Source organism: Ictidomys tridecemlineatus, chromosome 3 (genome assembly GCF_052094955.1).
Source record: "Ictidomys tridecemlineatus isolate mIctTri1 chromosome 3, mIctTri1.hap1, whole genome shotgun sequence".
Lineage (NCBI taxonomy): Eukaryota > Metazoa > Chordata > Mammalia > Rodentia > Sciuridae > Ictidomys > Ictidomys tridecemlineatus.
Genome location: NC_135479.1, coordinates 102,605,777 through 102,628,821, shown reverse-complemented (window position 1 = coordinate 102,628,821; position 23,045 = coordinate 102,605,777). Strand labels below are relative to the sequence as shown.

Here is a 23,045-nt window from a genome sequence, read left to right as displayed (position 1 = left end):
TGGCGGGCTGCTCCCTCTCCTCCCCAAGGACCCAGGATTCTCTCCCTTATACTCTCCATGTCTCTGTGTGTCTTCTCCCCTCTCTACTGACAGGCTGCACCTACTCACTCCTGCTTCTGTCCTAACATGACTTTGGCAAGCACATGGCCTTGATCTGCAACAATCCAGCCCTGCTGTATGGCACCTTTCATCTTTTGCCTCCACTGATAAATAGCTTGCACTTACCAACTGCCAGACACACTTACTTGCCTACTCCAGGCCCCCACCACTGCCCTCTCTAGGTGTGTGCAGCTGGGTTTTTCCCAGCCCATCCATCCGTCCCTAGGTTCAGGGTCTCCACCATCCCTAGCTCAATCCTCCTTAATATCAGTAGGGCACCTCTGTCAAGACCTACATTTTATTCTACTTTAATTTCCTGTCTGTTAGAATTATTATTATTATATAATATGATATAATAATATATAATATATATTATTATTATTATATCAAATCAGTTCCTTGCAATAAAGCAGCCCTAATTTTTCAAAGATCAAAGGTAACAATCAAAGGGTTTTCTTTTAATGCTCAACTTTTGAATATCCAAAGAATTTCTAAACAAGTTTAGTAAGCACCATTTACTGGCTAATCTTTTCATCCCAGTTGGTCTTTAATGCTCTTTTTTGTCACATATTGAATTTCTTCATAAGCTTAAGAATTCTGTTGGAAAATAGAAATTTACTTGAAAAATGTTATGCTGCTCCAGATGACACTACCCATACCTGTCGCAGAAATGAGTAAAGGTGATGAGACTTAAGCTTGGGGCCCCTTTCTGCATTAGCCTTCTAATTCTCTATTCTTATTTTTTTGAGGGACCTACAGAGGTTACAGAGCTTTCCAAACTTGCACCTGCTTGGTGTCTACTTGCACACCTGTCCACACTGCCCAGGACCACCCTGGAAAGCAGATGGGAACAGCAGGGCCTATTTAGGCAGTTGTCCCCAAGGCTCCCTGTTGGTCCCTGTCTCCCAAGTTCCTGGGTTCCTTACTTTTGCTCCAAGGGTCGATATCTGCCTGACTGATCTGGGCTTTTTCTCCCAGAATATGCAAATCATTACTTTGACCTTAAAGGGCATCAATAAAGGTGTTCTGGTTTGGCAGTCCAGATTATTGGGGAGAACTCAGTTGGATGGAATATGATCACTGTTTATTGGCAGTATGGCCTTGGTCAGGTCATGTACCTCCCTGAGCCTCATTTTTCTTATCAATAAAGGGTTTTAAGAGGCACAGAAGGTCTCCCTGGACCTAGGACTGGCAGAGGTACCCTGAACCAGCTCAGATCTCAGCTCCAGGAAGAGTTTCTCATGTGTAACATGCTCAGGCTGTCCATGAACACATACCATGAGCTATTTACAGTAAAAAAGAACTGACTGGCATCATTCCTAAAGAAATGATTTTCATTCATTTATTCATCCTCCACTTACTCATTTGTTTAGGTAGGTACACCTTGTTCCAGAAAGGATTCATGCCAGTTTTGAGCATGCATATATGTGTGTGTGTGTGTGTGTGTGTATGTGTTTGTGTGTGTGTGTGTGTGTGTGTGTGTGTGTGTGTGTGTGTGTATGTATGTATATCGAGTAACAAGCAGGTAAGCAAGAGGTAAACAAAAGCCTGGCAGAGACCTAAGAGTTGGGAGCAAGGCCAAAGGGAATACCTGTACCATATTGTTAATGCAAAAAATGGCGTGGGTGTTGGACCTGTGTTGTGCCACTAAATTTCAAATCACAAATATTTGGATATGCTTAGCTTGATAAATTTTATTTAATATTCATTTTTTAGTTGTAGTTGGACACAATACCTTTATTTATTTATTTTTATGTGGTGCTGGGGATCAAACCCAGGACCGCCCATGTGCTAGTCAAGCACTCTACCACTGAGCCACAACCCCAGCCCTTTAGCTTGATAAATTCTTGGTAAGTCAGTTATTAAATGTTCTATCACCAAAAAAAGCCCTTTATCCCCTTCTTCAGTCCAAAATCCTTTTGTCACCACCTACTTTATTAAAATGCGCTGAGCTCACCCATGACCTTTGAATCGAACCAGAAGCCTTTTCTTAGAGTTGTCTGGCCTTCACCAACCTCCTGCCAGTAGCCTCTAGCCCACCCCCTGTTCCAGTACAGAATCTTGGTTCTCCCGACTCAGACAGCTTTCCATGGCTCATTTCCCACTCCTCTGAGGTCTGCTTCCCTGCTACGTCCCTCTCTGTACTTGATCTCTCTTAGGGCTTGACCCCACCTTGTGGGCAGGACACCTACCCCAACATCTGCTACCACTCAGGCCTGGCTCCCTGGTTGTCGCAGAGGAGAATGGGAAGATTCAGGCATACTTGCAGCCTCTGTGAATTTCCTCCTACCAAACCTTGGGACCCAGCTCAGCTCCCTTCCCTAGTTTCCCCACCCCCATCCTTAGCGGGGTCCTTCCCTTTTCTTAAATATGGGTCCAGCATGACTCTGTTTCTTCTTCTTCTTGTTACTCTGGTTGTCTCGCCCATTGCTGGTGGAATCACTTAATACCGGGACCATTAAAACTGCTGGTCAGTGCACCACCCTGCTGCAGTTTCTCCTCATTCCCTCTGTAGTCCACGCCACTCACTACCAGAGGACGCTTCAGCCCCCACGGAGTGGCTGAGGATTGAGTGTCCTGCTTGCCCCATTTCCACAGCGAGGCTGGGAGTGCAGCCCGAGCTTCGCGTATTCCTGCGCGAGCCAGGGTGTCCAGCAACTGCTTGGCCATTTACATCTTTGATTTTCAACAACGACTTGACTGCTTCTTCAAAACCTGGATTTTCCACTGCTTTTGGAAAAAGGGTCAAGGGTCAACTCCTGAGAGCCCAGGGGATGACTCATTGACTGGACAGGGGAAAATCTGGAACAGAAGCTAAGGGTCCTTCGCCCTCTGGTTAAAGCCAGGTGTGCTTGCTGTTGGAGGAGCACGGGTTATGCTTTAAGCAGAGGTGCAGGGCGTGCCCCTTGCCCCTGGCCTGTCCTCCAGGACCCCCTGTAGCCGTGATAGCTAAAGCAGCCCATCAGAGGGTGCTGACCCTGAGCCTGGTCTCTGAAACCCTCCTCCTCAAGCTCTTTCCTCAGAGGCTAGTTTTAAGGGTTGGTGTGTTATCCTCCGAACACTTCCAGAAAAGTTAATTTAAAAAAAAAAAAAATCTGTGAAGTCGTTTCTGAATTCTCTAAAATGACACAGCATAATCTGAGCCATATAGGACCAAAGAACAATCATCCAGACTTTATGCTAGTTTTGTTTTGTCTTTTGATGTTTCATTAAATAACCAGATTACAGTTGCTTGAGGACAAGTATCACAGTGTGTTCTGCCTCATGTATCCCTCAGCATATCCGAGGGAGGGCTCAGTCTCCAGCCAGCGTGCACAGCCGGCATGTGCTCTATAGAGGAGCACTCTGGGGATAGACCCTACAACTTTACCTGCTCTGATCAAAAATGGGGACAATAATTGACAGCAAAGTTCTGAGAGCCTCAATTTGAAACTGCATGAAGGAATAATGCTAAGACAATACAACAGTCAAGAGAAGCATCAATGAGTACAAATTTAGCAGTTTTTAAAAGCCAAACCCCTTAACTTGAACTCCCCTAGAAAGCTCTGTGTATAGTAGGGAGAAGCAGTCTTACAGCTTTGCCCTTCCTGCAGCTGTGCCCCTTTCAGCAAGGACTCACTCACCTCAAGTGATGACCTAAGTTCACATCATTTTCTAATAGGATTAAAGCAAATCTGAAGGCTTGTCAGATCTGAGGTTTTCTCATTGACGTCTGGTGTACCATGCGTGACCTGGATTACAGTATTGAAAGAGCAGTTGGAAGCTGTCTATCAGGGGCAAATGCCGGTCTGCTAAAGAAAGGCAGCTTTCCACCCTGAATCCTGGCATTCCCATGTTACAAAGCTGGTTTTTATGTAACTGGTAACATTGTAGAATGAGATTGCACACAGAGATATTCAGAACAGTGTACAGTATATGCTGCTACTTGCATTAAAAAGGGGGAAAGAATATGTACTTGATTTACTTTTGTATATGCTTGAAATATACTTTCAAAGAGAAACAGATAAAGTGGTTTGAGTTTTGCTCTTCTAACCTGAGAGTATCAACAAATCCTGCTTCAAGAACAAGAGTTGGGGCTGGGGCTGTAGCTCAGTGGTAGATCGTTTGCCTGGCACATGAGGTACTGAGTTCTATCTTCAGCACCACATAAAAATAAACAAACAAAATAAAGACATTGTGTCCATATATAACTAAAATTTTTTTTAAAAAAGAACAAGAGTTGGCAGGACTTTGAGACCTTCCTTATTCTTAGTCTACAGACAAGGGCACAAAGTGTTGATATCTTATATCCATGCTATTCTGGCAGAGGATTCTGATTAGAAGCAACTCCTCCATTTGCTGTGACTCAATTTAGAAATGCTTTTGATTCTCAGTCTTCATGGCCACAATGGTTGCCTGCAGGGGCTGGGAGACGCAAAGATGCCACAACCTTCTATACTGCTGACATTTTAAAACTATGTAACTATCAACTATTTTAAAATCAATAAGTAAATGAAATCAATATACTGCATTTTAAAATCCAGATTTCCATTTTCTTTTGAAAAAGTCCAAAATCTGGCTGGGATCAAAGCACTCCTTGCTGAGTGAGCATACCCACCGCCGAGGCCATACCAAGATGGGTCTGGTAGTCCCGGAGGGTGTTGCGATCATACATCTCCAGGCCAGTGGGGGTCCGCAGACAGTAGACGCTCACAGGGAGGCCACATCTCAGAGTCACCTCGGTCCTTAGGTCAGACACTGTTTTACCAAGAAGGGAAACACTCTCCATTATTGGCATGGTCTCTTGGGTCACAGCATTGAACACGTACAGCGTGGGCTTGTCTTCTTCCTGAAGGGAGAGAAAAGGAGGAGATGCACTGTTTGGAGGTTGACACAAGGGACCAACCCCTCGGAGGGTCCCCGAGGGCCTCAGGCTCCCTCTACTGAGTGTGCGGGGGTGGGGTGGGGGACAGGATCAGCTTTGCACTCTTACCTCTGGTCTTGGTCTTGCCCTCTGTGTCCACATTAGCGAGTCCCCCTGCTTTGAGCAAGGTGGAGGAGACACTGCGGGCTCTGAGATCTTTCGTCCTTTATCTACAGACCCAGATCCACGAAAGGAAGGCTGACAACCTACGTTCTTGCTGTGGTTACCCAGGTGTTAGTTTGGAAACACCCTCCACAATGCTGCCCTTTAATTTAGAAAGACCGTGGATTCTAAGCCTTGGGTCAATCTTAAAAAGTCCTTTCTGAGAGGCTAATTCTGAAGAGTGGGCAGGGAAGTTTTTCTTACTGTTACATACTCTCCATGGTCTGTCTATGCAGCTTGACTCATTAAAAATACAATAACCATGTATATTTAATTTTATGTTTAAAAAGGGAAATACTGAATACAGGGTTTTTTTTTTTTTTTTTTTTAAGTGTCCTTTGTTCCTTTTATTTTACAGTCCAACTAGGAAACCGAGTGGCACTGAGACATCTGAAGCAGAGTTGATATGGGAAGCTGGTGGAGTCTCAGTCCTCAGTTGGCCACAGTCAGTCAGGACAAACTAAAACTAGGAACACAGCAATCGGGGGAGGGGGAGGATCTCCACATTTCCACTCTGTAACAGAAAGTGAAACTGGCCTCGCTTCCTCTTTGCAGACTAGGGAGGACAGTGACTCTTCCGTGGCCTGCGGTGGCCTGGGTGTGCCACTGAGGGCCCCGTCAGGGCTCTCCTGAAGCTGGGCGCCCGGCTCCTCCTGGGCACTCCAGCCAGCCCTGGCATCTTGCCCTTCTGCTTCCTTACCCTCTTCCTTCCATCAAAACTCCCCTCCAGTCCCTAATGAAATTAGTATATAAGAAAGGGGCCCTTCTGGACACCACTTTCTTATATACTAATTTCATTCCCTCCCTCCAGGTACACAGTGCCATCATATGAATCTACATGCGGAGCTCTTAGAAAGTCCTGAGGAGCGGCTTGCTGTCAGGTCTGCAGTGTCTGGATCTAGGGCACATCTCAGTGACTCCAGCACAGGAGCAGGCTCCACCTTCTTTGCCTCACCTGAGGCCAGCCCCACAAGCTGAGCTGTGTGGACACTCTGCAGGATGGTTTCACAGAAAACTGCTCAGTACCCATAGAGAGAACCATATTCGCCCTCCCCTTTCACCAGGCCCATGCTTTCCTTCGGTTGTGCAAGGCTGGATCTGCCGAAGCCAGTCCGTGAATGCGTGCGTTAGGCAGAAATCCCTGCAAAGCTGGACAGAAAAGTGCTAAGTGCAAAAGAGGGGAGATGATACCTATGTCATCTCTGTCCTTTTCTTCTCTTCTTGTGGTGCTGGGGATTGAGCCCAAGGCCTCGCACAGGCTGGGCAGGCGCTCTACCATTGAGGCACAACCCAAGCCTTTCCCTTATTTCTTTAGAGATTCCTCTGATTTATCTTTATTCCTCTGGCTGGGTACTAATTTATATTTAGAATGAAAAGCAAATGAATAGAGTAACTTGCAAATAAAATAGAGGAGGCCTGAGTTACTCTCCCCAGTTAACTTGCTACTACATGAGGCCACATAAAGGAGGCAAAGAGAAGCTTCACAGCACGTGAATGATACCACGTTCACATGGTAGATAAGCCCCTCTATTCCTCCCATGTTCCCCTCCCTGCCCCACTGTGAATCAGCCTCCTAATATCAGAGAAAACATTTGGCATTTGTTTTTTGGGGGATGGGCAAACTTCATAGCATTATCTTCTCCAAAACCATCCTCTAGATAGGGCAGAGGGGTGGGAGGGAAACGGAGGGGGCATGGGGTTAGAAATGATGGTACAAAGTGATGGTCATCATTATCCAAAGTACATGTATGAAGACACAATTGGTGTGAATATACTTTGTATACAACCAGAGATACGAAAAAATGTGCTGTATATGTGTAATATGAATTGTAATGCATTCCGATGTCATATATTAATCAAAATAAATAAATAAATAGAAGCACTCACAGGCAGGGTGCATGCATGCCTGTTATCCCAGAGGCTTGGGAGGCTGAGGCAGGAGGATTGCAATTTCAAGACCAGCCTTAGCAACTTGGCCAGGCCGTGGGAAACTTAGTAAAACCCTGTCTCTAAATAAAATACAAAATAATAATAATAATAATAATAATAATGGAGGGGCTAGGGATGTGACTCAGTGGTTAGGTGTCCTTGAGTTCAATTTCTGGTAACCCTTCCCACCTCCTACCCCCCCCAAAAAAGAAGCACTCACAATTCCAGGACTAAGAATATTTGTTTTGAGTTCCACTCTCCTCTGGTACCATCAGCTGGAATTTTTATAAACTTCCTGGTCTTGGTAACTATTTACTAAGGATTTACAATTCCTAATTTGAACCTGTGAAAAACAGAGATCTTTCCCAACTCATTTGTAAATTACAAATTCTGTCTTTTGCTTGCCTTTTTTTTTTTTTTTTTTTTGTACTGGGGATTAAACCTGAACCCAGGGGCACTCCTTTTGTTTTTTATTTTGAGACAGAATCTTTCTGAGTTGCTTGGGACCTAGCTGAATTACTGAGGCTGGCCTCAATCTTGCTATCCTCCTGCCTCAGCCTGTTGAGTCACTGTGGATTACAGGTGTGTACCGTCATGCCCATCCCTGGGATGCTGACTATAGCTTCTTACCTCATAGGAAGTGACATCTTTCTACCTCGCTGAGTACACTGAGTCAGGGTGCTGGTCAATGCATAAACAATGCATAAACATTAGTGCATAAACAATGACAGATCACGAGGTGCAAACACAAAATCAGGTCTTTCCCTCCACACACCAACCAAGACACCAAGGAGAGGCATGCATGATGTCTTTCCAATAAAAACAAATACGTGAAATAGGATGGACATTCTTCCCCACTTCAAAGAACAAAGAAAACTCACTGCAAATACAGACATGTACATGAACAATAAAATAGGAAGGGTTTTAGAAACACTGGCTGAAAGAAAACAGAAGTTGAGTCTAGTTTTGAACACTGCTGTAATTTTGTGTCAAGTTCTCCTTTTTTATGTTTGCTATTTTGGAGTAGCAGCACCAAGACAGCGGAAACTTGCCCCAACTGTTCCGGAGTGAACCAAAAGGGGAAATGGTGTTTGTTTTGTTGAACTGAATGAATTCTGGTCAGATGTCTTCATAAATTCCTCTTGTGTGGTAGTCATCCTGGACAGGATGGGACTCTAATTTGAAACTGAAATATCTTTCTTTTCCAAATTCTTTCTATACTTTTTGTGATGGTTTCTCTTAGAAAAAATAACCATTTAGCTGGGGGTATAGCTCGATGGCAAAAGAGCTTGCCTAGCATGCTCAAGGCCCTGGGTCCATCCCCAGCACGCCCCCCATCCCAAAAGAAAAAGCTATTTATTATAAATGTATTCTCATTGATAAACTGTACATTTTGAAGAATCGCATTTATACATGTTCTTGTGTATAAAACTGAATTCAAAATATAAAACTCCATGTTTCTCCTGGACTTTGGTGTTTATACATTCACAGAGCCTTTTGAAAGCTAAAATGTGTATCATTTTTAATCAGTTTTCCATCGATCAAGATAGCACACACGTTTCCAACTTGCCTGGCAGTCAAGTCTGTACTCCACGAGTTAACTCAGTCTCACAAAAACAGCTTCTCACAACATTCCAGGGATATCAGAAGGGATTAGGACACTTTGTTGGGGGAAGTCTGGTTACAGAAGGAAGCCAGGGAAACCAGAAGGAGTCTGAAGGAGACTTAGGGTGTCTTAGGAAGGCTGGGCTCATCTCCGCTCTTCGAGACGCAGATGGCCGCCCCTTTGCAGTTGGCTTGGGTGTGCGAGGAGGCAGGCCAAGTCCGACCTGCTTACCCACTCCTTGGACCTAAGAGCCCAGAAAGCAAGGAAGCAGCTGACTTGGGGAGTGGCAGCCCTGAAGCCTTGCTGGCCTGGCCACAGGGCTGACAGCAACTCCAGCACCATCTTCAAAGGTTCATGGCAGCTGCAGTCTGGCCTTCCTGGACTAGTTCTGGGATGTGACTTAGATATTGTTTCTGGTTGAGTAACCTCTGATCCTGGTAATCTTCCCTGCAAGATTGTGAATCACGCAAAAGCTCTTTAATATGTTTATTTTCGGCTTAAATCATCTGGGGTTTGTTTCTGTTGCTTGTAACTAAGAGCATGATGCAGACAGGGATAGAGGCCAGATACTAGGAAGTGCTTTGCCTCAAGAGTAGAGAGGGAGGGGGAAGCCACAGAAAGGTGGGGATCCAATCCCTGAAAAGCACCTCAACACCTTGCTGTGAAGCTCCAGGCTGCAACCAGACCTTTCTAATTAGCTTTCATGCTCTGCCTCTCAAATCCTCATGAACTCACTCATTCAGTACACATGACGCAGCACCACCAGATGCCAGGGACTGTTCTGGGCCCTGGGTGACAGGAGGGAAGAAAGCCGCAGCAGTGATTTCCAGGGCAATATGGGTCAGAATGAAAGGGGCCAGTGCAGAAGCACCTCTGCGTGCCAGGAAAACCTAGGCTCTTGCAGTGCCCAATGCCATGGTTTTTTGTCTTAATATATCTTTAGTTGCAGAGTGGACACAATATCTGTATTTATTTATTTTACTAGGCTGAGGATTGAACCCAGTGCCTCACACACACAAGGCCAGTGCTCTGCCACTGAGCCACCACCCCAGCCCTCAATGCCAAGTTCTATAGGAGCAGCAGTAGCCACGGTTGTCAGGACCCACCCTGTGTAAACATAATGTGGAGACACAGGCACAGAACGGGTTCTGTGGCTTCCGTAGGAGTCGATGCAACATTCTCTTCACACCAGTCTTGACTGAGTCCCCATTCACTCCTACTCCAAATGTACCTACTTTGACCAAAGTGTGACATGCAGGCAAACTGGAAAATAACTATATTTCAAATGTAGTGAAGGTCAGATTGCCTGCAGATTTACCTAATGTCTTTCCCTCTTATCACCTAAGCAAATTTAGCAATCCACACAAGAATATAAGCATAATAAAATAATAATAAAAAAAAACTAAATGTCTTGGGTTTACTTCAAGTGCACAATACCAACCATACCTTTCAAAATAGAAAAACTGCATACCCAACAAGTCTTTGAACTTCAGTCCATACCTTTCAAAATAGAAAAACTGCATACCCAACAAGTCTTTGAACTTCAGTTTGGGGTTTGCATCATCGTATTTCTAAGTTATGCCAAAATAAATCAGGAGACCCTGGCTTTCAGATTCTCAGAAGGTAGAACTCATGTGCACAAAGAAACATAGCTGGAAAATAATACGTGACAACGCTCATAGAACATCAAAACATATATAAACATGGGTTTTGTAACAGTGGTCCACTTATGGTTTGACTCTGTCCCTTGTAGCTCTAAAACTGACATGTGTTTTCGTCCCAAACTTCTCCTTCCTGACATCCTCTTCCCATCTTTTCTTCTTGACTTTCTCCCTGTCCATCTCCTCCCTCCCTCCTTCCTCCTGCCCATCTCTCTTCTCTGGTGTCCTTCCTAATCTCTCCTCCCTAATCTAGAGAAAAGGGATTCCTCTGAGTCACCTCTGTAACCCCGCACCCCCAGCTCCCATGACGGGCAGAATCACAGGCTCTGGGACGGGAGTCCCTTGTTTCTCCTTTGCTAGTAAAGCAATAAAACTTCTCTTTCCATTTCCTCAAAACCTTGTCTTTGTTACTGGGTTGGAAACGGGGACAAGGACCTAGCTTTCAGCCACATTTTGTTCATACAAGCAGAATCAGTATGTGTTTTGTGACTTGTCTTCACTATTTAATGTTGGAGAACATTTCTTTTAAATACCCTTTTAGTTACTCACTGAAACACATATCGAGTTAACTCTCTACTACCATGAAAACCTTTTAAATATAAATATGAGAAAAGAATTGCCCTGTTTGGTGGGAAATTAATACTTTACTAACTCCTTGAGGTTCCTGTCTTCATGTAGGGTAAAGAAAGAGTATAGAATAATGCTTCTACCCTAGAGCAGCCCTCTTGAATTCTTTGGATGACTTGTTCCTTTAAAAATTGTTGTAAGTTAAGGACCTCCTGAAATATCTAGGCACATAATTTTGTATATTTATAATTATAGGTTCTGTAAAGTCCTCCAGGGCTCATGAGTGCCTAGTCGTGCACATTCAATGTTATTAATTAAGGACACTAAGTGGAAAAGGCTACTTCCACTGCAGCATACCTAACCCAATGACTACTTTGGCTAGATTTGGGTGAGGAAACTGCCCAGCCACTCTTGTCCTGCAAATTTCTTCCTCTTCACTCCTCTGCCCCTAATAATCATGGCCCATGAAGGGACCCGATCCAGTATTCTAGATCTGCCCTGGGCCTTGTTCTAATGTTGGATTGTGATGAGCTCATGTTTACAGGCAGCAAAGGAGGTGGGAGGGTGGGGAGCAGACAAGGGCAACTGCCTGGTCTCCAGGTCACTCCCCTGCATACAAAGCCTGCGTAGGACCAGCTATGCCAACTGCAGAGAGGAGGCAGGGAAAGAAAACCTCTAAGTTAGTTACCAATTTACTGTGGCAGGATTATCCACAACTTAATACAAAGTGAGACAGGCATCTTGCACAAATGTTATTTGGTTCATGGTACCTTAATGAAGCATTTGAGAGTCGAACAGAAAGATATTCCAACATCAGCAAGACTCCAGCTGTTCCTTAAAGCAGCTCCTGCATACATCAGCTCCAGGTACCGCTTGCCTTGTTCATCTTCTGAGAGAGGAATGTGGAAATAATCCTTCAAGATAACAGCATATTATGAGGAGAGTAGATCTCTAAGTTAGTAGACTGGAAAGGTAATCTCTCCCCAGCCCCTTTCTCTCTAGCTCTCACTCTTTCTCTTTCTCAAAAACATTTCTCCATTGAGCAATATAATTGGGGACAAAGGGAAGAAGTATCTCTAGACCACGCCAAGAAGTTTACAAACAGAATTTGGATGGGATAAAACTATGTCTTCATTTCATGAACTCTAAATGAAATTAAAAATTTCCTTAAATTATGCTCGACAGCAACAAACTAAAGTAGCACTCGTCAGCTGTATCTGTGACTTTATCACGAATAAAAAGTCACCAATATGGAGCTGGGGACATAGTGGTAGAGTGTCTGCCTAGCATGCACAAGGTCCTAGGTTCCATACCCAGCACACACAAACACAAAAAGCCACACATACTTTCATTTTCACGTCACATTACTGGTGTGGCAGATATTTCAAAATGTCATTCATACTGCTCACTGCTTTGCAAGGGTAATGGTTGTTAAATGCACTGCTGGAACCTGTTAGTGGATAATAAAGCAAACTCTCTACACGATGCCTCTACGTCACAAATTTGATTTTTATCATTTGAAAATTTTACTTCAATATAACAGGCTTCTTTTTTTATCCGTATGTATTTTACCTTATGTATTTACAGATATTCTGAGAAAGACTTCGTAGGCGTCACCTAACTTCCAAAGGAATCCATGACACATAAGGTTAAGATCCCCCAGGTTAGAAAATCCTGGTTGTGGAAATCAACCATGTATCATGTAACTCAGCTCAACAAATGCTTCCCTGCCATTGGGAATGACCGTCTCCAAGTTAAATATTTGATGATCAGAAACTAAATATTTTACTTAATATTTTATTTTAGTGTAAATATTTATAAAAAATGTGTAAATATTTTACACAAATTAATATTTACATAAATATTTTTTCACTGCATCCAAATAGTTTCTTATTCTGGCGCTATGATCCTCGGTGAGATAGCCTCTCTGAGCTTGGCTTACTCTGAACACAAATGAAGTCACAGCTCACAGTTGGCTGAAGTCCTCTGCTTCTAGAACCCTTTGATTCTTTTTATTTGCTTGCTTACCAAACAAAACATCTATCAGATGACTGGCATTTTCCACTTTCATGGCCTAAAGGTAGTGTCATGTTGTTGTCTTTTAATAAAGAAATGCTATCAGATATGTGGGCCATGAACAACCTTTTTTCCTGAAAAGTTACTGACTCAGTTTGCTTCCTCATCCAACATATTCAAAATTGCCATATTCTTAAAACTCTTATAGATAGTGAGGTTTTCAAATAGTTTTTAGCTCCTTGTTTACTGAAAATATGCCGGATAGTATCTCTATCTATGTACATTTTAAACTATACTGCACAATCATAGTTAATATACAATTTAGTGGCTTGGGACAAAGTACATACCTTTATCATCAGCTTGATAGCTTCCACCGTTTCATCTGCTGAAACATCAAATGGTTCAAAAGATCCTTCAAAAGCTATGAAAATCCTCATCATGCAATTACCTTAAAAAAAAAAAATCCCACTTGATTTCAAAGATCCTGCTAAATAGTTGGGAAAATTCCAACTCACAATTAAGGACCAAATTGATGGTTGTCCCTGTCAAAGGTGAGAGAATGTGGAGATCCAAGAGTGTCACAGTGCATCCCAGGCAGAGGCCACCTCTGTGTTGCAGGAAGTGCTTCTTTGCTACAGGAGAAAACTGACACCTGGTTCCCATATTACAGAAATCAGCACCCTTGACAATGGCTGAGGCAAGTGTGAACAAGCTTCCCATGTGTAAAACAAAAGCACACACAGAATGACACCTTGGAGATGTGGTCACCACCCCGACTCTTGACTTCCTACTTACTCAACTATAGCAAAATGAAGAGCCCTTAAAAACAACCCCGTGGCTGAGATGCACCCGAGAGAGAAGCACCCCACAGTTGGCGACCCTGGAAGTTCTCTGTAAATAACTCAAGCTGAAGCATCTGGTTTCCATAGCGACTCTGTGTGCTTGTTCTCTGGCGTCTTTGTAATCCTGCCACGGGGTCTGGAAATACCCACTTGCACCAGGAGATGGATGTGTAGGCAACCGCGGCTTTCCCTGCCCGTCCCTGGAATCTGCTCACAGCAACACGGTGGCGCGACATTTCCCTAAATTCTGGCCTTTCTGTTACTTAGAATGACTTACTATTGTCATCTCCTCCAACCCCACTTGGTGTTGCTGGGAAATGTTTAAACCCCTCTCACGAGGGTGAGTGAAAACATTTAGCAGCATTACTCAAGTTTGTAAAGGAAGCAATTTACTGGGACTTAGACTCTTCTGAGGTCCTTTGTTGAGTCATCTGGTTTAATGCTGTGATACCTGTTCCCTTTTTTTCATATACATTAATCTTGCATTCTTTCTGAAGTACTTCCTGACCTAGAATAGTCATCATCTTGCATTTCTATTAATATTGTGGCCAGGGGACTGGGTACTGGGGATTGAATCCAGGATTGCACCATGCCAGGCAAGCACTCTACCCCTGAGCTATTTCACCAGCCTTTTTAAAAAATTTTGAGACAGGGTCTTGGTAATTTGGCCTGGTTGGCCTTGAACTTGGGATCCCCCCAGCCTCAGCCTCTGGAGCTTCTGGGATTCCAGGCTTGTGCCACTGGGCCCAGATATTTTCTTTTATTTTTCTCCCTTTTATTCTTACCAGCACTCAGACACTGTTGTCATGCGACAACAGCCAGTTAGCCTGTTCACTGTGAAGGACATGGAAACTGCCAAGCCCCGTGGAGAAAGGGAGAATGAGGGGCTTGGACCTTCACAGTCTCCCGTGTCTACAACTGCCCTGACTGCCGCTGCCGACACATCCTGCTGCTGCTGAGTCTCCCTGAACCCTACAACACTCAGACTCCTGTTGTGACCAGTTGCCATTTTCCTCTTGAGAATGTGCATCGCTGACCCATGGGAGTCTGTGACTGTTTCTTTTTCTTTCATTTGGTGCCAACCCCTAGGTTGGGGTTCGAGGCTCTTCACCCCCTCTATCCTAACAAACCTCGGCCACGCTTTCATATTTCCTCTTATTTTTCTTTTCCTTCCACCTTATAGAGGAGGCCCTTCACACTTTCCAGGTCCACATCAGCTAAACAGTGGCCAGTATGTGACCTGAAACCAACCCTACTCTTGGGCTGGGTTTCTGCTGCCTTATTGCCACATGGATGGCAAAGACCTGTATTGAGTCCTTTTCTGGTGTTGGGGACTCCCTCCTTCTGACCCTCTCCTCTCCAGTCCCTCCCTGTCTTACTCTCTGAGTCCTCCAGATCAGAGGTGCTTTTTGCCATTTTGTTTTCCTTCATGCATCATGGCCTGCTCATTCTTGGGAGAGGTAAGGTCCCTTCCAGTCTCTCACAGAGTGCTCTGCCATCTGGACCTTGGGGATCCTCTACCATTGGGAATTGCAGGAGGAGAAGCCCTCTCATTCACTTGATGCTTTGACTATATCCCTTGTGGCTTTGAAACTTACTTTATTTTTTCTTTTTTTCCCATTCTTTTCCTCTCTGGTCCTTCTTTTCCCTGATCTTCTCCTCCCTGATCTCTCCCTAATCTCATTTTTCTCTAAATCACCTCTATAAAAGTCCCCTATTCCTGCAGATGGGCAGAATCACAGCCTTTGGAACAGGAGTCCCCTGTGTTTCTCCTTTGCTGGCAAAACAATAAACCATCTTTTTCCTTTTTCTCAAAACCATGTCCTCATCATTAGATTGGTATTGGGGGCAAGGACCAAGCTCTCAGCAACAACGGGAGACATCAAGTGACACTTTGATCTCAACCACCACTCTGCCAATCCTCTCCAACATGGGGGCTACTCCCCCTTAGGTTGTCTCATTAATAATTTTAAGACCCTCCACTTCCAAACCGACCTTAAAATTAAATGCATCATTGGGCTGAGTACTCAGATCTGGCTGCAATATAAATTAAACAATCTGCATCAATGGCCCAAATTTGGGATGTTTGATTCCCAAAACCTCCAAGACTTAAGACAATTTCCTCCAACAAAATGGCCAATGGCCTGAGGTTCCTTACCTCCAAGCTTTTGTTCTCTTCTCCTTTGCTCAAGACCCTCATTATACCACCCTTGATCTACTCTATAATTAATTCACTGACTGCCCGCTCCCTATGCCTTCTAGATCAGGCCTTGACCGCCCCCCCAGCCCTCTTTTTCATGTACTGCCCCCCAAATAGCAAATGAGCCCCCACCAAAAACAAGTGAAGCTGGAGGCCATCAGGGAAGGTTTCACAGACAGGAGTGCCTTGTAGCTATCAAAGGCGACTGTCAGAGTCACAAGCTTTTGAGTCAAATTGAGACCTGCAAATCTTCCCAACCTTCTGTAGTGGAGGCTTGATCTGTTTTTGTAAGTGCTTGTATGATCACCTAGCCCCAATATTTATCCCTCTTATTGTTCTAAAAAAGAGGTAATGTGGCACATAAAAGTCCTAACTTTACTAAGAAAGCCCCTAATTGACACAGATAAAAGGACCTCTACTAAACACACAGGTGATGCCAAAAGAAAGGTATTTTACAAAAATCAAATAGCATTAAACAATGACAACTCATGCGGACATCAGTGACATCATAAAAGTTAAGTGTGGTGCATAATAATTCTATCAAATGGGTTCACTGTGCTGACCCCCACTTGCTTTGTTTTCCAAGAAGCAATGTATATGCAGCCCTGCCTGGCCTCTGTGGACAGGATAAGTCAGATTCCTTAGCAAACTACCTGTTCACTGCAGGAGAAATGCAATGTTGATAAAAGGTGGGCTGGATCTCCCTTCACCCAGGCGCTGGGAAAGTCGGTCCCTACTTGCTTCAGTTTCTTTTTGGTGGGAAAAAAAAATTTGTGCATGGGACAGAGGATGGCTTGAGACAAACAAAGGCAGTGGGCTGGGGCCACTCCCCGGTGCTGCAGGAAGGTCTCGCATCCTAAGTCTGACCCCGACACCCAGCAGGGTACCAAATATCGACCACTGTCACTATTTGTCTCTGTTTCGGATTGACTTGTCCCAATGTGGAGGGCACCCTCACCCAGTGAATCTTGATCCAGAGATGAAATCTCAGTCTGACCTGAGATCTTGGGAAAGAGTGCCCCATTAATCTCTCAAGCCTGAGCCCCGCAACCTCTCCCTCTTCAGAAATGCTTCTACCCCAATTCTGTCCACACTGTCTGCCCCTTAAACAGGGACCCATTATGAGAGATTCCCAAGATAGAGCTCCCCCAGCTTTGAAATTAGACTCCCTTCTCTAGGCTCTCATAGGACACATCTCCTGTACTCCCCTCAGCTGGCCAGAAAAAGAGAAGAAAATCTGTCTCAACTTAGAGTAAAACTACGCCTCATCTGTCCTAGTTCAGGAATCCAAATTACTTATTTTCTGAGGTGGAGATGTCACCCAGAGCAATAACAGGCTTGCCTCCCTCTTCAAATTGAGGAGCATAATATGAAATCATGGTCCTGTGAGTGTGAGGACCCAAAAGGACAACTGGGGAAATGAAACATGGTTAGAATGCCCTGTGCATGAGGTTTTGCTCAAAACAGCAGCTTCCCTTACTTCTTAGTTTCTGCCAGACTCTCTCTCCAAGGCCTACAGAGCATGCAAAACTTTCAAGATTTACAAGGCTTTCAGAGAACCAGTTGAGAACAAAGGAGAAAAAAAGTGTCACTTTTAAATACAGGCCACTTGTGGAACTTAAATGGCTGGTTATCTTATCTCTTCTTAGCAGTCTAACATGCTGCTTTCTTAAGAAGTTCCTCCCTAAACACTACAGGGAGGGAAGATGGAATGATCTCATGGATTCAAGTCTTCTGTACCTTGAAAATCTTTATCTAAGGATTTCAGGGCTCTCTCTGAACTGACTCTAATCTGACCCCAGGGTGCACTCTGATCTGATAAAGGTGTTCTGCATGCTCCTTTACTAATTACAACGCATCATCTTTTTTTTTTTTTTTTTTTTTTTTTTTTTTTTTTTTAGTGCTCCTGCTTTTAAAAATTCTACATTTTGGAGTTCATGGTTTTATGGTGAAACCACATTTGATCCTGAGTGCTTAAATTAAAATATTTTTTTCCTGGTCAGTCTTATTTTATCTAACTGTAGAGGTTTTTATACTCTGTCTTTGTTTAGATGCCAAATTTTCAAGGGTTGGCTCTCAAATACATTGGAGAATCTCTTTTTACAAAATCCTAAAAAAGGACATAGACATGGTGATGTTGAGAATAAATCTGATAGCCATTGAGGGCAAGTAGCCACCTGAACTTTTGATCTCAGTGTCCGCCATGGCCATCAGACTTTACACCTAGCATTTCCAACTGCACAGGCCTCTGAATTTAAAGCGTAATTTGAAAGTCTGATAAGCTCTATTTTAATTTCTAACAGTTTAAATCCAAAAGAGGCTTTAGTAAACATTTGAGCATTGCCTCCTACCTGTGAAGATCTACCTACAAATAGCTACAAGATCTCTGTTACCTTTCTGCTTTATGTATGTGTGTACACTTGTGTATTGTGTTGGGTCTACGTATGTTCTTATGTCCATGCATCATATGCATGGTATCAAAACTGGCGTATAGATAAATGATTGCTCATAAATTAAAATTTAAAAGAGAGATGGATCCAAATACCTTTTGGTTCACACGTCTTAAAAAGTTCGATTTAAATTAAGTAGACAGATAAGTGTAAAGTTAAAATTACAACTCAGAAGTTTTTGTAGATGATCAGACAATCAACAGAGGGTTGGTTTTATAAAATACCTAGAATGCAAAATCCATTGTTTCTAGGATTTTTCTTCAACAAGCAAGAGATAGCTGGTACTGTTAACTATACTTGTCTGATATCTTGTTTTTTTTACAGTTAAAAATGAGTAAATTAGATTTAACATCAACAGCAATTGGATTAATCATAAATATGTCTGTTAGAGGGAACATCTGATTAATTTACAAAGTTAAGTGTTGGATTAGTCAGGTAGTCTCTGAAAAAAAATACTTTTTACTTTACACTAGGAGAAATTAAAAATGAATCAAAGATTTATATACAAAAACAGAATCCTGAAAGCATTAGTCTTCTTATTATGGATTTTTTTTTATCACCCAACATGAAAAAGACCTTTCCAACAACAACAAAACAATCCCAAATTCATAAAAGGAAACATTGACAAGTTCAACTTTATTTAAAAAAAATAGAATTAGAATTAGATTAAATGAAGGGAGAATAAATACATAGGAAGATGACACATGCCAAGAGAGAAAGAGGAAAATAATTTTACAAGATCTAGATGAAATTTAAAAAGAAACAATTGTGCTCCAATCAGTGACTAGTATTTTAATCCTCTGATCTCACCTAGATTTCAAGGAATAAAATCAGTTTCTTGATTTTTTTTAAAATGCAATTCCATTTGTTCAATTTTCAGACTTCTGGTGGAAAACATCTCACATTTTCCAGAACTTGTTTTTTGGTATCCTGCAGTTGTATTGGTTGAAATGGAGAAAGATGCCCTTTTCCATCAGAAAGCATTAATAGACTTCTTTGTAGGAGGAACTCAGCATCCCGGTGGCTGGGGACAGCCTGTCTGCTGCTGTGATTCCTCCTGCTTGGCCATGGTTGCTTTCTTCTGGAGCCCAACACAGGAGGCTTCACAGTCCTGATCTACTTTTGATCTAGGAGCCGAGGGATGGGAAGTTCCCATGCCAGGCTTCAACTCACCTTCTGTCAGCATACCTGACTAGTGGCTGGGGAAGGATAGAGCCCTGAGACATCAAGGGTGTTGCCCTCCCAGTGTCTTGATAAAGCTTGCCCCTGTGACAATCTGACCTCCATGAACTTCTTGAAAAAGAACTCTGCTTCCTACATATCACCACCTTACTAAGTCTTCAGGAAGCAAGATGTTCAACCCAGCATTCCTCTTCCACTGACAGGTCGTCTTTGGATTTGGAGAGATTATCTTTCAATTTGGAGAGATGGCTAGCAGCGGCTTCTGTGACCCTGCTTTTCAGGCTTGTTGATCTTTGGGCAGTTTTTTCAGGTATCGTCATTGGCCTCCTCAATGCCATCTTTCAGGGCCATTTCTGTCACTTACTTGATTCTGTTTCTGTTTCCTTTTCCCTGCAATAGTTTAGCCTTCACTTTAGGTTCCTTTAATAGTTAAGCCTTCACTTTAGGTTCCAAAGCTCTGAAATAATGACATTTGCTAGGACACAGCATAACATGTCATATGGTAAACAGAATAAAAACAAAAATTTTATGTCACATAGTGAATAATGTCATAAAGAATGCTGAATGGTTGAGAGTCCTGTACAGTAATATTTCCTGTAGAAACATCTTTTTTCATTAAAAGTGTCAGTTCTCCCAAAGGGAACTTTTAATATATGCCTTAGATTTTAAGAAGTTGGTGGCAATGTTTCGAGAGAGAATCGATAGCATCTATTTTTCTGTGCCAAGGATAGGACCCAGGGTGCTCTACCACTAAGCCACATCCCCAGTCCTTTTTTATTTTTATTTTGAGACAGGGTGTTACTAAGTTACTCAGGCTGGACTCAAACTTGAGATTCTCATGCCTCAGCTTCCAGGTTAGCTGAGAGTACAGGTGTGTGGCACCATATCTGGCTATTATGGCAACTTTAAAAATATGTCATTGAGTGCTGTTCGTCTCATCCAGAAAACACAAATGTGCATTTGAATCACCTGATGATCCTCTTAATCTGGATCCAATTGAGTAGTTCTATAGTGTGATCTGAGGTTTTCAATTCTAACAACCCCCTTGAGCCATACTTTGAATCACAAGGAATAAATGCTCCTTGGAGATTTTTTTAAAAAAAATATTTATTCTTAAGTTTTAGGTAGACACAATATCTTTATTTTACATTTATATGGTGCTGAGGATGGAACCATGCCTCGTGCATGCTAGGTGAGCGCTGTACCACTGAGCCACAACCCCAGCCCCTCCTTGGAAATTTTTAAACAAGCAATTTTAAAGAGGGATTTTGACCCAGCTGCCTCTCAATTTGATACAAAGAAAAGCCAGAGGATATTCTTCTTCAAATTCTGCTGAACATAGTTTTGCAAACAGTAAATGATTCAGTCTTGCATGCTTGTAGTGAATTAAGGAATTTTCTTGATAATGATACAAATAAACCTGAGATATGACTAATTGATGTCAATAAGCATTTTCAATTGTACATGACTACAAGAAAAATGAACTACCTTCAGCTTACAGTTTAAAATTTTTAAAGTCACATTTATCTACTAAAATAATTTTTAGCAAATTAAAAGGGGATCTATTTAGAACACAAAGCTTGCTTCACATTTTTCCAGGTAAGAACGGGTGGCCTTTACTGGGGGTGGGAGAGGGAGACAATGTTCAGAGCTCACTTCTGCTTCCAGGTAGATCTTGCTGCCTGGAAAAGCCCTTCCTAGAACACCATCAGACAGCACCTGCTATTGAAATAGACCAGTATTTTGAGAATAAAAATAAGTTTTTTAGTAGAAAAAATGGAAAGACTTCTTGACCACCACATCAGAGCTAATAATACTCTCTCATTATTTACTAAAAAATCTTCTAAATGGCAGTGATCTGGAAGCAGAGCAGGGCAACGAAAGATCAGGAAATGCTGGGTGTTGGGGAGGGAGGGTGGGATTGACGATGGCACATTGAAGCAGAGCAGTCGCTCAGGGATGGAATGTGATAAAGGAGGAGTGAGAAACTGCTACTTGCCCAGATCACAAAGGAGAGAATTATCTGGCTCTACCCTGGAGCTGGCTCTCTCATGGTACAGTGGCTACTTGTTTACCCCTTTGGTTCAGAGCCCAGATCTGATGTCTACAGACTTGTATTTAAATCCCAGTTCCAGAGCTCCAGAGATCTGTTACATTTCTCACTAGCCCTGTGAGTTTGAATGGTTATTTCATTTCTTTGAGACATATTTTTTTTTCTTGCATACAAAAATAGTGTAGCTGGGCATGGTGATGCACACCTAGAATCCCAGTGACTCAGGAGGCTGAGGCAGGAGGATCACAAGTTCAAGGCCAGCCTCACCAATTTAACAAGGCCCTAAGTAACTTAGTGAGATCCTGTCTCAAAATAAAAAAGGCTGGGGAAGTGACTCAGTTGTGGAGCATTCCTGAATTCAATCCCTGGTAAAAAGGAAAAAAAAAAAAAGAAAAGAAAAGAAAAAGAAAGAAATAAAGAAACAGAAAAGAGCAAAAGAAATCCAAAATAAACACAACAGCAGGACTTCAGATTATCTTAAGGGTACAGAGGTTCTTTAGTAGAGCGTTGTTGCTGTTGTCATTGTTTTTAGTGAGGGAAGCAGAGAAAGCTTTAAAATGTTGAGCGGTTGAGGCCACTGGATCACAGAGATAATTAGATGTGGGAACAAGCAATGTTGAAAAGAAAAATGAAGAAAGTTTGAGAATAAACTTTGCCTAGTTAAAAGTTTCATTTTGCATTGAACATGAAGAGACCAGTGGGTAAAAATTGGAATTATCATAAAACAGTAGCTGGAGGTAAGACAGAAAATGAAGACTGAGTCAACACAAGAAAAGCTCAAAACAACGATCAGCTCTGGCAGTTCTCAATCAGCCCATGTTTTCATCATGTCGTTAGTACTCCTACTATTTAGCATACTTAGTGTTTTTAATTTGATGGTCTGAACACATTGCAAATGTAATTAAGCAATTCCCTCACGTATTTATTTGGGAATGAAACAAACTAGGGGCAAATGCATTTCATTAAATTGTTAAGATTGATAAGACTAAACTGCAATCAGGACAGAAGCCAGAAGAACTTCCAGACCTTGGAGCTCATCACCAGAGGCAAAGACTTTCAAGGAAGTGGAATTGTGCAGCTGGTGGCTAGAATAAGCTCATGCTTGAAAGAGAGCAACACAGCCAGCATTGCACAGGAGAGGAACACATATTCAGGAAAACAAGCAGTATTGGGGAAAACAGCAATTGGAAAATACAATTTATTGTCAACTGAAATAGAATAGTAGGCTAATTGAAATACAAATCATCGCATTAATTGGAATATTTTTATCAATAAAGAACATGTAAATTAAATTCTATCTTTAGTTCCGTATCCCATTTAGTAAAATCAAACACATTGTGCTTGGTAGCTTCTTCCCTTCTGCTGTCACATGCTG

General features: G+C 42.6%; 1 protein-coding gene across 6 annotated transcripts in view; it reads right to left on the bottom strand.

Moving 5' to 3' along the window:
- Ankub1 (ankyrin repeat and ubiquitin domain containing 1) overlaps positions 1-23,045 on the bottom strand; it is a 37,476-nt gene that overhangs the window by 12,397 nt on the left and 2,034 nt on the right. For 2 of the 6 annotated variants that reach the window (XM_078043568.1, XM_040270007.2), the window contains exons 2-4: positions 13,291-13,391; positions 11,698-11,841; positions 4,693-4,927 (exon numbers count right to left, since the gene is read on the bottom strand). In XM_078043568.1, the coding sequence (XP_077899694.1) occupies positions 4,693-4,927; positions 11,698-11,841; positions 13,291-13,383 (472 nt within the window). In that variant the 5' untranslated portion in view covers positions 13,384-13,391. The other 4 variants (XM_040270006.2, XM_078043570.1, XM_078043569.1 and 1 more) reach the window with 4 other exon arrangements.